At 42.9% G+C, this 16819-nt stretch overlaps 1 protein-coding gene across 9 annotated transcripts in view; it reads left to right on the top strand.

Moving 5' to 3' along the window:
- The window catches only part of L3MBTL2 (L3MBTL histone methyl-lysine binding protein 2), a 241087-nt gene extending 231285 nt beyond the window's left edge, over positions 1-9802 (top strand). For 8 of the 9 annotated variants that reach the window (XM_077275928.1, XM_077275934.1, XM_077275929.1 and 5 more), the window contains one exon: positions 9367-9622. In XM_077275928.1, the coding sequence (XP_077132043.1) occupies positions 9367-9488 (122 nt within the window). In that variant the 3' untranslated portion in view covers positions 9489-9622. Of the gene's footprint in view, positions 1-9366 lie in introns of all 9 variants that reach the window. The other variant, XM_077275930.1, reaches the window with a different exon arrangement.
- The last annotated feature ends 7017 nt before the right edge of the window (positions 9803-16819 follow it).

The following is a 16819-nucleotide window of genomic DNA, read 5'->3' as shown; positions in this document are numbered from 1 at the left end:
CGCCATGTTGCGTTTGGAGACCCCTGATGTGCCTAAACAGTGGAAACCCCTCAATTCTAACTTCAACACTAACCCCAACACACCCCTAATCCTAATCCCAACTGTAGCCATAACCCTAATCACAACCCTAACCCAACACACCCCTAACCACAACCCTAACCGCAACACAACCGTAACCCTAATTCCAACCCTAATCCTAACCCTAATCCCAACCGTAACCCTAATCCCAACCCTAACCACAACTGTAACCCCAACACACCCCTAACCCTATCCGTAACCCTAACCACAAGCCTAATCTTAACCCTATTTCAAACCCTAGCCCTAATTCCAACCCTAACTCTAATTCCAACCCTAACCCTAAGGCTATGTGCCCACGTTGCGGATTCGTGTGAGATTTTTCCGCACGATTTTTGAAAAATCTGCAGGTAAAAGGCACTGCGTTTTGCCTGCGGATTTACAGCAGATTTCCAGTGTTTTTTTGTGCGGATTTCACCTGCGGATTCCTATTGAGGAACAGGTGTAAAACGCTGCGGAATCCGCACAAAGAATTGACATGCTGCGGAAAATACAATGCAGCGTTTCCTCACGGAATTTTCCGCACCATGGGCACAGCGGATTTGGTTTTCCTTAGGTGTACATGGTACTGCAAACCTGATGGAAAACTACTTCGAATTCGCAGCGGCCAATCCGCTGCGGATCCGCGGCCAATCCGCTGCCAATCCGCTGCGGATCCGCGGCCAATCCGCTGCCAATCCGCTGCGGATCCGCGGCCAATCCGCTGCGGATACGCTGCCGATCCGCTGCGGATCCGCGGCCGATCCGCTGCCGATCCGCTGCCGATCCGCGGCCGATCCGCTGCCGATCCACGGCCGATCCGCTGCGGATCCGCGGCCGATCCGCTGCGGATCCGCGGCCGATCCGCTGCGGATCCGCGGCCGATCCGCTCTGTGTGCACATACCATAACCCTACCCCTAACCCTACCCGTAACCCTAACCCTAACCCTAACCCTACCCCTAGTTCTAACCCTAGTTCTAACCCTAACCCTAGTGGAAAAAGAAAAAAAAATATTTTCTTTATTTTATTATTGTCCCTACCTATGGGGGTGATAAAGGGGGGGGTTTATTTATTATTTTTTTATTTTGATCGCTGTGGTAGAACCTACCACAGCGATCAAAATGTACTTGTAACGAATCTGCCAGCCGGCAGATTCTTTGGGCGCACTGAGCATGCGCCCGCCATCTTGGAAGATGGCGGCGCCCAGGGAGAAGACGGACCGACTTCGGGAGGATCGGTAAGTATGAGGGGATGGTGGGGGGGTGGATTGGAGCACAGGGGGGGGATCGGAGGACGGGGGGAGCGGACAGGAGCACGGGGGAGCGGACAGGAGCACGGGGGAGCGAACAGGGGGACGGAGGGGGGTACCGGACAGAACGGAGGACTGGGGAGGAGATCGGGGGCGGTGGGGGGGGCAGAACATGATTTCCAGCCATGGCAGATGCTATTGCAGCATCGGCCATGGCTGGATTGCAATATTTCACCATTTTCATAGGTGAAATATTGCAAATTGCTCTGATTGGCTGTTGCACTTTCAACAGCCAATCAGAGCGATCGTAGCCACGTGGGGGCAAAGCCACCCCCCCTAGGCTGAAGTACAACTCCCCCTCTCCCTGCAGATCGGGTAAAATAGGAATTAACCCTTTCACCCGATCTGCAGGGATGCGATCATTCCATGACGCCACATAGGCGTCATGGGTCGGGAAGGGGTTAAAGGCCTTCCAAATACCTCCTCACTGAATCACAAGTCACACACTTACCGCCGTTCACACTTACGCTCAGGTCACACTCAGCTCGCTCACACTCGCTGTGCTGAAGATTTATAGATTTTTTTTTTCTCTCTATCTCCCCTCAACAGCAATCCACCTTGCTGTTCAGATGCACTTGTATTTCTTTGCATGAAGTTGGAATAGCTTCCCAGAGCTGCTGTTTGGATGTGAACTGCCTCCCACCCTCATAGATCTTTTTGCTTGATGATCCTCTAAAGGTTCTCTATAGGGTTGAGGTCAGGGGAAGATGGTGGCCACACCATGAGTTTATCTCCTTTTATGCCCCTAGCAGCCAATGACTCAGAGGTATTCTTTGCAGCATGAGATGGGGCATTGTCAGCATGAAGATGATTTTGCTCCTGAAGGCACGTTTCTGCTTTTTAGACCATAGAAGAAAGTTGTCAGTCAGAAACTCTATACACTTTGCAGAGGTCATTTTCACACCTTTAATAACCTTAAGGGGCTTTACCAGCTGTTTCCCATGATTCCGGCCCAAAACATGACTCCTCCACCTCCTCGCTAACGTTGCAGCCTTGTTGGGACATGGTGGCCATCCACTACTCCATCCATCTGGACCATCCAGGGTTGCTCAACACTTATCAGTAAACAAGACTGTTTGGAAATTAGTCTTCATGTATGTGTGGGCCCAATACAACCATTTCTGCTTGTGAACACTGTTTAAGGGTGGCCGAATAGTAGGTTTATGCACCACAGCAAGCCTTTGAAGGATCCTACACCTTGAGGTTTGAGGGACTTCAGAGGCACCAGCAGCTTCAAATATGTTTGCTGCTTTGTAATGGCTTTTAGCAGCTGCTCTCTTAATCTGATGAACTTGCCTTGCAGAAATCTTCCTCATTATGCCTTTATCAGCACAAACACATTTGTGCTCAGATACAGCCACAAATCTCTTAACAGTATGATGATCACGCTTATGTTTTTGGAAAATTTCTAATGTTTTCATCCCTTCACCTAGGCATTGCACTATTTGATGCTTTTCAGGAGCAGAGAGATCCTTTTTCTTTCCCATGTTACTTGAAAACTGTGACCTGCTTAATAATGTGGAACATCATTTTTAAGTAGTTTTCCTTTAATTAGAATCACCTGGAAAACCAATTATCACATGTGTTTAAGATTGATTTCAGTGATCCATTGAGCCCCGAGACACAATGCCATCCACAAGTTTATTTGAAAAACAAAACAATTAAATCTTTGACACTTAAATCCAATTTGCATAATAATTTGGAACACAGTGTATTCTCATACCGCCGAACAAAAAGTGGAATAACACGCGATCAAAAAGATGGATATAAATAACCATGGTACCGCTGAAGACGTCATCTTGTCCCGCAAAAAACGAGCCGCCATATAGCATCATCAAAGAAAAAATAAAACAGTTATAGTCCTCAGAATAAAGCGATGCCAAAATAATTATTTATTCTATATAATAGTTTTTATCATATAAAAGCGCCAAAACATAAAAAAATGATATAAATGAGGTATCGCTGTAATCGTACTGACCCGAAGAATAAAACTGCTTTATCAATTTTACCAAACGTGGAACGGTATAAACGCCTCCCCCAAAAGAAATTCATGAATAGCTGGTTTTTGGTCATTCTGCCTCACAAAAATCGGAATAAAAAGCGATCAAAAACTGTCACGTGTCCGAAAATGTTACCAATAAAAACGTCAACTCGTCCCTCACATGATTCTGTGGACCAAAATATGGAAAAATTATAGGTCTCAAAATGTGGAGACGCAAAAACTTTTTTGCTATAAAAAGCGTCTTTTAGTGTGTGACGGCTGCCAATCATAAAAATCCGCTATAAAAAATGCTATAAAAGTAAATCAAACCCCCCTTCATCACCCCCTTAGTTAGGGAAAAATAATAAAATTTAAAAAATGTATTTATTTCCATTTTCCGGTTAGGGCTAGGGCTAGGCTTACGGCTAGGGTTAGGGTTAGGGCTGGGGTTAGGGTTGGGGCTAGAGTTGGAGCTAAAGTTAGGGTTAGGGTTGGGGCTAAAGTTAGGGTTAGGGTTGGGGCTAAAGTTAGGGTTAGGGTTTGGATTACATTTACGGTTGGGATTAGGGTTGGGATTAGTTAGGGGTGTGTCAGGGTTAGGGGTGTGGTAGGGTTACCGTTGGGATTAGGGTTAGGGGTGTGTTTGGATTAGGGTTTCAGTTAGAATTGGGGAGTTTCCACTGTTTAGGCACATCAGGGGCTCTCCAAACGCGACATGGCGTCCGATCTCAATTCCAGCCAATTCTGCATTGAAAAAGTAAAACAGTGCTCCTTCCCTTCCGAGCTTTACCGTGCGCCCAAACAGGGGTTTACCCCAACATATGGGGCATCAGCGTACTCGGGACAAATTGGACAACAACTTTTGGGGTCCAAGTTCTCTTGTTACCCTTGGGAAAATATAAATTTGGGGGCTAAAAATCATTTTTGTGGGAAAAAAATTTTTTTTTTTTATTTTCACGGCTCTGCGTTATAAACTGTAGTGAAACACTTGGGGGTTCAAAGTTCTCACAACACATCTAGATAAGTTCCTTGGGAGGTCGTTTCCAATATGGGGTCACTTGTGGGGGGTTTCTACTGTTTGGGAACATCAGGGGCTCTGCAAATGCAACGTGACGCCTGCAAACCAATCCATCTAAGTCTGCATTCCAAATAGCACTCCTTCCCTCCCGAGCTCTGCCATGCACCCAAACGGTGGTTCCCCCCCCACATATGGGGTATCAGCGTACTCCGTACAAATTGGACAACAACTTTTGGGGTCCAATTTATCCTGTTGCCCTTGTGAAAGTACAAAACTGGGGGCTAAAAAATCATTTTTGTGAAAAAAAAAAAAGGAATTTTTATTTTCACGGCTCTGCGTTATAATCTGTAGTGAAACACTTGAGGGAGCAAAGCTCTCAAAACACATCTAGATAAGTTCCTTAGGGGAACACGCCCCCAGGAAGAAGCTGTCGCAAAACGCGCGTTGGGGTTCGGCCAGGACTAGCGTGCCATGTGTGGCTGTAAGCAGGGAGCACCACCTATTTAGGTAATACGTACATTTTCAGTTTTTACAGTTGATGTATTTTGATATAAGTGGATCCAGGTTAGCAGTAGGTCTTGGAGCGCATTGATCTGGTTAAAGCTGGTATATAGGGCTCTTGGAATCCATGGTTTCTACCTGCACTAAATATAGGTGCGGTCATAGTATTTACTCTGACTGGGCAATGAAATGGATATAATCCTTGCATGGCTGTGAGTAGCATTAAATATAGCTGCGGCTTTATTGCTCATTTTTGAAAGGGTAATTGAGTCGGCATAAATTCTTGTGGAGATCTTATTGTCCAGTTTTTGATAGGTCATTTGAGCCAGTATAATAGCTTTATTTATGTTTTGATTTATGGGGTCTGCACATTAAAATTTATGTAGCGTATATTATGAAATTAAGGTATTGATCTTTTGACTGAGCGCTTAACGCTCTTTGCATTAATATACTGTGTTTTGATATGCAGCTTTCTGCACTCTTTATAAATTATGTCCATGGTATCAGCAAAGTTGCCCTCAGCACAATTGAGAATTTTCTCAGCATGCTCTTTTGACAACCAATAACAAAACACAATCGCTTTAAAAATGTTTGAGATATTTTCTTAGCATGCTTTTTACAAAAATGGTGCAATGTTTCAGACAGGGAATCTTAATTGAGATATTTTCTTAGCATGCTTTAATTGAATTGAGATATTATCTCAGCATGCTCTATCATCAATACTAACAAATTAAGCTGTTTTGTAATGTTATTTAGTGTTTATCTTATTCAGTGCTTAACTTAATTAAGAGATTTTCTCAGCATGCTCTAATTTAATTGAGATATTTTCTCAGCATGCTTTAATTGAATTGAGATATGTTATTTAGTGCTTATCTTATTTAGTGCTTACCTTAATTGAGATATTTTCTCAGCATGCTCTAATTTAATTGAGATATCTCCTCAGCATGCTTTAATTGAATTGAGATATTATCTCAGCATGCTCTATCATCAATACGAACAAGTCAAGCTATTTTGTAATGTTATTTAGTGCTTACCTTATCTAATGCTTACCTGAATTGAGATATTTTCTCAGCATGCTCTAATCTAATTGAGATATTTTCTTAGTATGCTTTAATTGAATTGAGATATTATCGCAGCATGCTCTATCATTAATACTAACAAATCAAGCTGTTTTGTAATGTTATTTAGTGCTTACCTGCTATTATTGTAAACTTTCTCTACGCTTACCTGTTATTACAATTTTTCTACGGCTTAGAGGCATTATTTTAATTAAATGTGTGTATTGTCTGTGTCAATAAAGTTGTTTCTTTTTTTTATAAAAAGTTATAACACTCTTTGATTCAACACGCAGTTTAATAAGTGCATAGTTGGTCAGTATGTTTAAAGTTCCTTAAGGGGTCTACTTTCCAAAACGGTCTCACTTGTGGGGGGGTTTAATGTTTAGGCACATCAGGGGCTCTCCAAACGCGACATGGCGTCCCATCTTGATTCCAGTCAATTTTGCATTGAAAAGTCAAATGGCGCTCCTTCCCTTCCGAGCTCTGCCATGCTCCCAAACAGTCGTTTACCCCCACATAATTGGTATTGGCGTACTCAGGACAAATTGCACAACTTTTGTGGTCTAATTTCTTCTCTTACCTTTGGGAAAATAAAAAATTGGGGGCGAAAAGATAATTTTTGTGAAAAAAAATGATTTTTTATTTTTACGGCTCTGCATTATAAACTTCTGTGAAGCACTTGGTGGGTCAAAGTGCTCACCACACATCTAGATAAGTTCCTTAGGGGGTCTACTTTCCAAAATGGTGTCACTTGTGGGGGGTTTCAATGTTTAGGCACATCAGGGGCTCTCCAAACGCAACATGGCGTTCCATCTCAATTCCAGTCAATTTTGCATTGAAAAGTCAAATGGCGCTCCTTCCCTTCCGAGCTCTGCGGTGCACCCAAACAGTGGTTTACCCCCACATATGGGGTATCGGCGTACTCAGGACAAATTGTACAACAACTTTTGGGGTCCATTTTCTCCTGTTACCCTTGGTAAAATAAAACGAATTGGAGCTGAAATAAATTTTGCGTAAAAAAAATTTAAATGTTAATTTTTATTTAAACATTCCAAAAATTCCTGTGAAACACCTGAAGGGTTAATACATTTCTTGAATGTGGTTTTGAGCACCTTGAGGGGTGCAGTTTTTAGAATGGGGTCACACTTGGTTATTTTCTATCATTTAGACCCCTCAAAGTGACTTCAAATGAGATGTGGTCCCTTAAAAAAAAAATGGTGTTGTAAAAATGAGAAATTGCTGGTCAACTTTTAACCCTTATAACTCCCTAACAAAAAAGAATTTTGGTTCCTAAATTGTGCTGATGTAAAGTAGACATGTGGGAAATGTTACCTATTAAGTATTTTGTGTGACATATCTCTGTGATTTAAGGGCATAAAAATTCAAAGTTGGAAAATTGCGAAATTTTCAAAATTTTCGCCAAATTTCCGTTTTTTTCACAAACGCAAGTTATATCGAAGAAATTTGACCACTATCATGAAGTACAATATGTCACGAGAAAACAGTGTCAGAATCGCCAAGATCCGTTGAAGCGTTCCAGAGTTATAAACTCATAAAGGGACAGTGGTCAGAATTGTAAAAATTGGCCCGGTCATTAACGTGCAAACCACCCTTGGGGGTAAAGGGGTTAACATTCAATTAATTTCAAGTGCTGTGAAATTGCAAAAAAAAAAAAAAAAAAAAAATGCAATTCCACATTTTTTTTTTTTTTTTTTTTTTTTTTTACCATGTTCACTAAATTCCCAAACTGACCTGCCATTATGATTATCCAGGTCATTATGAGCTCACAGATACCAAACATGTATAAGTTATTTTTTTATTTAAGAGGTGAAAGAAAAAAAATGACACTATTTTCTGACACCCGTAGCGTCTCCATTTTTCTGAGGCTGGGTGAAGGCTTATTTTCTATATCACTACATTTCGGGACACAGGAAACCATGGGTGTTTGCTGCTGCCACTATGAGGCTGACACTATGCACAAAAAAAAGTTAGCTCCTCCTCTGCAGTGTACACCCCCCTGACCGGCACTAAGGTTAAACAGTTTTAGCTTAGTGTCAGCAACAGCCTTCATCAGGTATATTATGCATTCCAATTTTTTTTTTCTTTTTGGGAAAGAGGATAAAACACAGGAATTGCAATTTTTTGCCTTCTGCAACAGCACAAAAAATGCAGCAGAAGATGATAAAAACATTGTTTCTGCACCAAAATAGTATCAATAAAAACGTCTGCTCAGGTTGCAAACACAAGTCTTCACATGGCTCCATTGGCCGAAAACTGAAAATATTACGGGTCTAAGAACATGGCAAGACAGACATTTATTTTATTTTTACACTTCTAAAAAAAAATTTACTACATAAATAAAACAAAACAAAAAACCTGTTTGGTATTGCTGCAATGCTCACCTGGAGGATCATATTGCCGGGTCATTTCTACCATGTAATGAAAGCTGAAAATGAAATGCCCAAAAACAATTGTGGAATTGCTCTGTTTTCACTTGGACTACTCGGTCCGCAAAAAATCACAGACATGTGAAAAACCCCATAGACTGTCAGATATGAGTTAAGCCGTGAAAAAAACAGATAGTACTTGTACTTTAAGCATTGACTGCCATAATATGGAGTAGAGACTGCCACCTGTGTGTGCCCGCTCCATAATATGGAATAGAGACGGCCACGTGTGTGTGCCCGCTCCATAATATGGAATAGAGACGGCCACGTGTGTGTGCCCGCTCCATAATATGGAATAGAGACGGTCATGTGTGTGTGCGATTGCTCCATAATATTGAATAGAGAAAGCCACGTGTGTGTGTGCGCGATTGCTCCATAATATGGAATAGAGACTGCCACGTGTGCCCGCTCCATAATATGGAATAGACTTCCACGTGTGTGCGATTGCTCCATAATATGGAATAGAGACAGCCACGTGTGTGTGCGCGATTGCTCCATAATATGGAATAGAGACTGCCACGTGTGCCCGCTCCATAATATGGAATAGAGACTTCCACGTGTGTGCGATTGCGCCATAATATGGAATAGAAACTTCCACGTGTGTGCGATTGCTCCATAATATGGAATAGAGACTGCCACGTGTGTGTACCCGCTCCAACGGAATACTGATGCTCCCTCTACAGGGAGATGACGGTCTGTAGCATGGACCTGTGTGTACACCGGGGATGAGCTTGGCTCAGGAGTATCCGTACAGCCTGGTAATTATACCATCAAATTGACACTGTATATCAGGAGGGTTTCATTTCACTATTTCATATTTGGTTTCAGACATATGACTCAATGTTCCTTGGCTGTGAATCTTTTCATGTAAAGTCCAGCTATCAGTAATGTTATTATTTATTGTTATTTTGTCTTATCTGTGTGTCATTTTAGTGCTCATTGTGTTGTTCTTATAACTGGTAGATTGAAATAAAACAATTTTTTATTTGATTTGCAGAAAGTTCCGTACAAGGAAAAGAACATAAACCGATTGAGCCACTTGTAAGGGAAGAAGGAAGTGTGCAAGCTGCAGACATTAAGACTGAGGAGTGGGGAGCGGACAACTATGGTTTTATTTGAGTGGAAATAAAAAGTTCCAAGTGTCCCCAATTGTATTTCTCAGCCTCATGTATGCTGCCAGACTCCCAGTAAACCTGGCTTTTATGACCCCGATGCCACACACTTCTCAGCTGACTGTGGAGCTCCCGGAGCAGACGGAGCTGGAGCTTTATCTGTAGCCGGATGGAGCTTAGAAAGGACAAGTTTTACCAATCTCCTACACGGCTGAGTGAAGGCTTCTAGTAACTACTCTAGACCAGTACGCGTTAATATCTTTACCTGCAAATATCAACTTTTGCTTTCTAAAATAAAGTAGAATCTGTAATCTTTCTGAGATCTAATCTTTCATAGGTTTACTTGCACCTACCTGCAACAGAAGCATATCACACAGGGCTTTGTGCTATTAACATAGTAATTTACTATTAAAATGGCATGATATGAGCACAGCGCAGCTTGGCATGCAGGGGCTATAGTGTGCGGTGCTATCTGTAGTAGGAACACTTACATTTTATAATGTATATTAAATTGGAAAACCTGAGCCAAACTGCAGTTTACTCACCCTCTCCTGGTCTACCAGTGACTTTCTGCCTCTGCTCCAGGTGCCTGAATATTGTCTGCAGACCTGACTTCACACCAACAGCACTCCAGTCAATTGTTGAGCACAATTGTTTTGCCTGGGTTAATGGCACAAGCTGCTCAGAGCCGTTGAGCTCAGTGATTGACTGCAGCGATGTCCACATGCCGTTAATGCTGGAAACACCAGGAGCAGCTGCGGACATTCAGCGCTTGACCCAGGAGGGTTTTTAAGCCACTTTTAAAATCTACAACCCCTGGCAAAAATTATGGCATCACCGGCCTTGGAGGATGTTCATTCAGTTGTTTAATTTTGTAGAAAAAAAACAGATCACAGACATGGCACAAAACTAAAGTAATTTCAAATGGCAATTTTCTGGCTTTAAGAAACACTAAAAGAAATCAACAACGAAAAATGTGGTAGTCAGTAATGGTTACTTTTTATAACCAAGCATAGGGGAAAAATTATGGAATCATGAAAAACGAACAAGCAAAAAAACACTCCAACACATCACTAGAATTTTGTTGCCCCACCTCTGGCTTTTATAACAGCTTGCAGTCTCTGAAGCATGGACTTAGGGTATGTGCACATGTTGCGAATTTGGCTACGGATCTGCAGCGGATTGGCCGCTGCGGATTTGCAGCAGTTTTCTATGCAGTTTACAGTACCATGTAAACCTGTGGAAATCCAAATCCGCAGTGCTCATGCTGTGGAAAATACCACGCGGAAACGCTGTGGTTTATTTTCCGCACCATGTCAATTCTTTGTGCGGATTCCACAGCGTTTTACACTTGATCCTCAATAGGAATCCGCAGGTGTAAAAAAGCAGGTGAAATCCACACAAAAAACGCCGTAAATCCGCAGTTAATCCGCAGGTAAAACGCAGTGCGTTTTACTTGCGGATTTTTCAAAAAATGGTGCGGAAAAATCCGCACACGAATCCGCAACGTGGGCACATAGCCTTAATGAGTGTCAAACAGTACTCTTCATCAATCTGGCTCCAACTTTCTCTGATTGCTGTTGCCAGATCAGCTTTGCAGGTTGGAGCCTTGTCATGGACCATTTTCTTCAACTTCCACCAAAGATTTTCAATTGGATTGAGATCCGTACTACTTGCAGGACATGACATTGACCTTATGTGTCTTTTTTCAAGGAATGTTTTCACAGTTTTTGCTCTATGGCAGGATGCATTATCATCTTGAAAAATAATTTCATCATCCCAAAACATCCTTTCAATTGATGGGATAAGAAAAGTAACCAAAATATCAACATAAACTTGTGCATTTATTGAAGATGTAATGACAGCCATCTTCCCAGTGCCTTTACCTGACATGCAGCCCGATATCATGAATGACTGTGGAAATTTGCATGTTCTCTTCAGGCAGTCATCTTTATAAATCTCATTGGAACGGCACCAAACAACAGTTGCATCATCATCACCTTGCCCAATGCAGATTTGTGATTCATCACTGAATATGACTTTCATCCACAGTCCACGATTGCTTTTCCTTAGCCCATTGTAACCTTGTTTTTTTCTGTTTAGGTGTTAATGATGGCTTTCGTTTAGCTTTTCTGTATGTAAATCCCATTTCCTTTAGGTGGTTTCATACAGTTCGGTCACAGACGTTGACTCCAGTTTCCACCCAATTCGTTCCTCATTTGTTTTGTTGTGCATTTCCTGTTTTGAAGACACATTGATTGAAGTTTCCGGTCTTGATGCTTTGATGTCTTCCTTGGTCTACCAGTATGTTTGCCTTTAACAACCTTCCCATGTTGTTTGTATTTGGTCCAGATTTTAGACACAGCTGACTGAACAACCAACATCTTTTGCAACATTGCGTGATGATTTACGCTGTAAGAGTTTGATAATCCTCTCCTTTGTTTCAATTGACATGGCTCTTGGGTTGGAGCCATGATTCATGTCAGTCCACTTGGTGCAACTGCTCTCCAAGGTGTGATCACCCCTTTTTAGTTGCAGACTAACGACTAACGAGCAGATCTAATTTTATGCAGGTTTTATTTTTGGGTATGAAAATTTACAGGGTGATTCCATAATCTTTTCCTCAGAATTGAGTGATTCCATAATTTTTCCCTTATGCTTGGTTAAAAAAAGTAACCATTACTGACTACCACATTTTTTGTTGTTGATTTCTTTTAGTGTTTCTTAAAGCCAGAAAGTTGCAATTTGAAATGACTAGTTTTGTGCCATGTCTGTGATCTGCTTTTTTTTTCTACAAAATTAAACAACTGAATGAACATCCTACAAGGCCGGTGATTCCATAATTTTTGCCCGGGGTTGTATGACTGCTTAGAGTGGAGGGACTTTTTCTGATTTTGGCTACTTTACTACTTCTCTGAAACGGACCAGGGAATTTCCTAACCCGCATTCCTTCTGCAATAAAAGAGGCATAAGGATCACCCAGGAAAATGGGGATGAATTTTATTTTTGTGTTCTATACAAAGAGTTGTCTGCAGGTCTGAAAACCGTATTGAAATTTGGATTACATAGACTGAAAAATGTTACAGTATTGTTCTTATAGTATAAAATGATCAGGATGAATTTGGAAGAATGTGAACGTAATGGTGACATTTGTGTTGTGTATCGATTTTGTTTTGTAATTGTTCTTATTTGTAAAAATCTTTTTTTTTTTTTAATAAACCTGTTTTTTTTTATCACAAAGTTTTGTTTTCTGCTCATATGACTGATTCTGCATATGTTAATAAAATAATTGTCAGCAGCTTTTGAGTGTGTCTGTAATTATCTTGCAATAGAAGTAATGGAGGGTAGGATTGGCTTCAGGTGTATAGTAATGGAGCACCAGGCTAATCTGCAGAGCGTGCAACCATACTAGCTGAGGAGCTCCCTGTTATGATGACCTGGTGGTTAGGAGCACTAGGAATGACCTGATGAGCAAACTAGTAATAGAGGACCAGCTCTGGGAAGTGGGAGCTCTGCTGACCGCAACCCCTAATCCTATCACAACTAGAAATAGCCGTGGAGCGTACCTGACTCTGCCTAGACGCCTCTTCACAGCCTAAGAGCTAACTACCCCTAAAGATAGAAAATAAAGCCTACCTTGCCTCAGAGAAATTCCCAAAGAAACAGGCAGCCCCCCACAAATATTAACTGTGAGTTAAGATGAAAGTCACAAACACAGGAATGAAACAGGTTTCAGCAAAGGAGGCCAGACTTAACTAAACAGACTGAGGATAGAAAAGGTAACTTTGCAGTCAGCACAAAAAACTATAAAAACCACGCAGAGTGTGCAAAAAGAGACCCCCGCACCGACTCACGGTGCGGAGGTGCCACTCTGCATCCCAGAGCTTCCAGCTAGCAAGGCAAAATCATGATAGCGAGCTGGACAAGAAAACAGAGATAAACAATTTAACTAGCAGGGACTTAGCTTTTGCTGGAGTAGACAGGTCATCTGCAAGATCCAAGAGAGAACTGAACCAGTACTAGAACATTGACAGCTGGCATCAAGTAACGGTCTGAGTGGAGTTAAATAGAGCAGCCAGCCTAGAACTAAACGAGGTCAGCTGGAGAAGGAACCTCAGAACCAGCAGCTCCACTCACAGCCACCAGAGGGAGTCCATGGACAGAACTCACCGAAGTACCATTCATGACCACAGGAGGGAGTTCGAGAACAGAATTCACAACAGTACCCCCCCCTTGAGGAGGGGTCACCGAACCCTCACCAGAGCCCCCAGGCCGATCAGGACGAGCCAAATGAAAGGCACGAACCAGATCGGCAGCATGAACATCAGAGGCAACAACCCAGGAATTATCCTCCTGACCATAACCTTTCCACTTGACCAGGTACTGAAGTTTCCGTCTCGAAATACGAGAATCCAAAATCTTCTCCACCACATACTCCAACTCCTTCTCAACCAACACCGGGGCAGGAGGGTCAACGGAGGGAACCATAGGAGCCACATATCTCCGCAATAACGACCTATGGAACACATTATGGATGGCGAAAGAAGCTGGAAGGTCCAAACGAAATGACACAGGATTAAGAATTTCAGAAATCTTATAAGGACCAATGAACCGAGGCTTAAACTTAGGAGACGAAACCTTCATAGGAACATAACGAGACGACAACCAAACCAAATCCCCAACTCGAAGTCGGGGACCAACACAGCAACGGTGGTTAGCGAAACGTTGAGCCTTCTCCTGGGACAATGTCAAATTGTCCACCACATGAGTCCAAATTCGCTGCAACCTGTCCACCACAGAATCCACACCAGGACAGTCCGAAGGCTCAACCTGCCCCGAAGAAAAACGAGGATGGAAACCAGAATTACAGAAAAAGGGCGAAACCAAAGTGGCCCAGCTGGCCCGATTATTAAGGGCGAACTCAGCCAAAGGCAATAAGGACACCCAATCATCCTGATCAGCAGAAACAAAGCATCTCAGATATGCTTCCAAAGTCTGATTGGTTCGTTCGGTTTGGCCATTTGTCTGAGGATGGAAAGCTGAAGAAAAAGACAAATCAATGCCCATCTTAGCACAAAAGGACCGCCAAAACCTTGAAACAAACTGGGAACCTCTGTCCGACACGATGTTCTCCGGAATGCCATGCAAACGAACCACATGCTGGAAAAATAATGGAACCAAATCAGAGGAGGAAGGCAATTTAGGCAAAGCTACCAAATGGACCATCTTAGAGAAGCGATCACAAACTACCCAGATGACCGACATCCTTTGAGAGACAGGGAGATCTGAAATAAAATCCATGGAAATATGCGTCCAGGGCCTTTTCGGGACCGGCAAGGGCAAAAGCAACCCACTGGCATGAGAACAGCAGGGCTTAGCCCGAGCACAAATCCCACAGGACTGCACAAAAGAACGCACATCCCGTGACAAGGAAGGCCACCAAAAGGATCTAGCCACCAAATCTCTGGTACCAAAGATTCCAGGATGACCAGCCAACACCGAACAATGAACCTCAGAGATAACTCTGCTAGTCCATCTATCAGGGACAAACAGTTTCTCCGCTGGACAACGGTCAGGTCTATCAGCCTGAAACTCCTGCAGCACCCGCCGCAAATCAGGGGAGATGGCAGACAAAATTACCCCCTCTTTGAGAATACCAGCCGGCTCAGGAACTCCCAGAGAATCAGGCACAAAACTCCTTGAAAGGGCATCAGCCTTCACATTCTTAGAACCCGGAAGGTACGAAACCACAAAATCGAAGCGGGAGAAAAACAGCGACCATCGAGCCTGTCTAGGATTCAACCGCTTGGCAGACTCGAGATAATTCAGATTCTTGTGATCCGTCAAGACCACCACGCGATGCTTGGCTCCTTCAAGCCAATGTCGCCACTCCTCGAACGCCCACTTCATAGCCAACAACTCTCGATTGCCCACATCATAATTGCGCTCAGCAGGCGAAAACTTTCTAGAAAAGAAAGCACATGGTTTCATCACCGAGCCATCAGAACTTCCTTGAGATAAGACAGCCCCTCCTCCAATCTCAGAAGCATCCACCTCGACCTGAAACGGGAGCGAAACATCTGGCTGACACAACACAGGGGCAGAAGAAAAACGACGCTTCAACTCCTGAAAAGCCTCAACGGCCGCAGAGGACCAATTGACCACATCAGCACCTTTCTTGGTCAAATCAGTCAATGGTTTAACAACGCTAGAAAAATTAGCGATGAAGCGACGGTAAAAATTAGCAAAGCCCAGGAATTTCTGAAGGCTCTTCACAGAAGTAGGCTGAGTTCAATCATAAATGGCCTGAACTTTAACAGGGTCCATCTCGATAGTAGAAGGGGAAAAAATGAAGCCCAAAAATTAAACCTTCTGAACTCCAAAGAGACATTTAGACCCCTTCACAAACAAGGAATTAGCACGAAGGATCTGGAACACCATTCTGACCTGCTTCACATGAGACTCCCAATCGTCCGAAAAGACCAAAATATCATCCAAATATACAATCATGAATCTATCCAGGTACTTTCGGAAGATGTCATGCATAAAGGACTGAAACACAGATGGAGCATTAGAAAGCCCGAATGGCATCACCAGGTACTCAAAATGGCCCTCGGGCGTATTAAATGCTGTTTTCCATTCATCGCCCTGTTTAATACGCACTAGGTTATACGCCCCTCGAAGATCTATCTTAGTGAACCAACTAGCCCCCTTAATCCGAGCAAACAAATCAGACAGTAGAGGCAAAGGGTACTGAAATTTGATGGTGATTTTATTGAGAAGGCGGTAATCTATACAAGGTCTCAGAGAACCATCCTTCTTGGCCACAACAAAGAACCCTGCTCCCAACGGTGACGACGACGGGCGAATATGCCCTTTCTCCAAGGACTCCTTTATATAACTCCGCATAGCGGCGTGTTCTGGCACAGACAAATTGAACAGTCGGCCCTTCGGAAACTTACTACCAGGAATCAAATTAATTGCACAATCGCAATCCCTATGAGGATGTAGGGCACTGGATTTGGGCTCATCAAATACATCCCGGTAATCCGACAAGAACTCAGGGACTTCAGAAGGATGGGAAGATGAAATTGACAACAATGGGACATCACCATGTACCCCTTGACAACCTCAACTAGATACAGACATTGATTTCCAATCCAATACTGGATTATGGACCTGTAGCCATGGCAAACCCAAAACGACCACATCATGCAAATTATGCAACACCAAAAAGCGAATATCCTCCTGATGTGCAGGAGCCATGCACATGGTCAATTGAGTCCAGTACTGAGGCTTATTCTTGGCCAAAGGCGTAGCATCAATTCCTCTCAATGG

The sequence above is a fragment of the Ranitomeya variabilis genome, chromosome 8, assembly GCF_051348905.1.
Source record: "Ranitomeya variabilis isolate aRanVar5 chromosome 8, aRanVar5.hap1, whole genome shotgun sequence".
NCBI classification, from domain to species: Eukaryota; Metazoa; Chordata; class Amphibia; order Anura; family Dendrobatidae; genus Ranitomeya; species Ranitomeya variabilis.
This window is presented reverse-complemented; position numbering and strand designations above follow the sequence as displayed.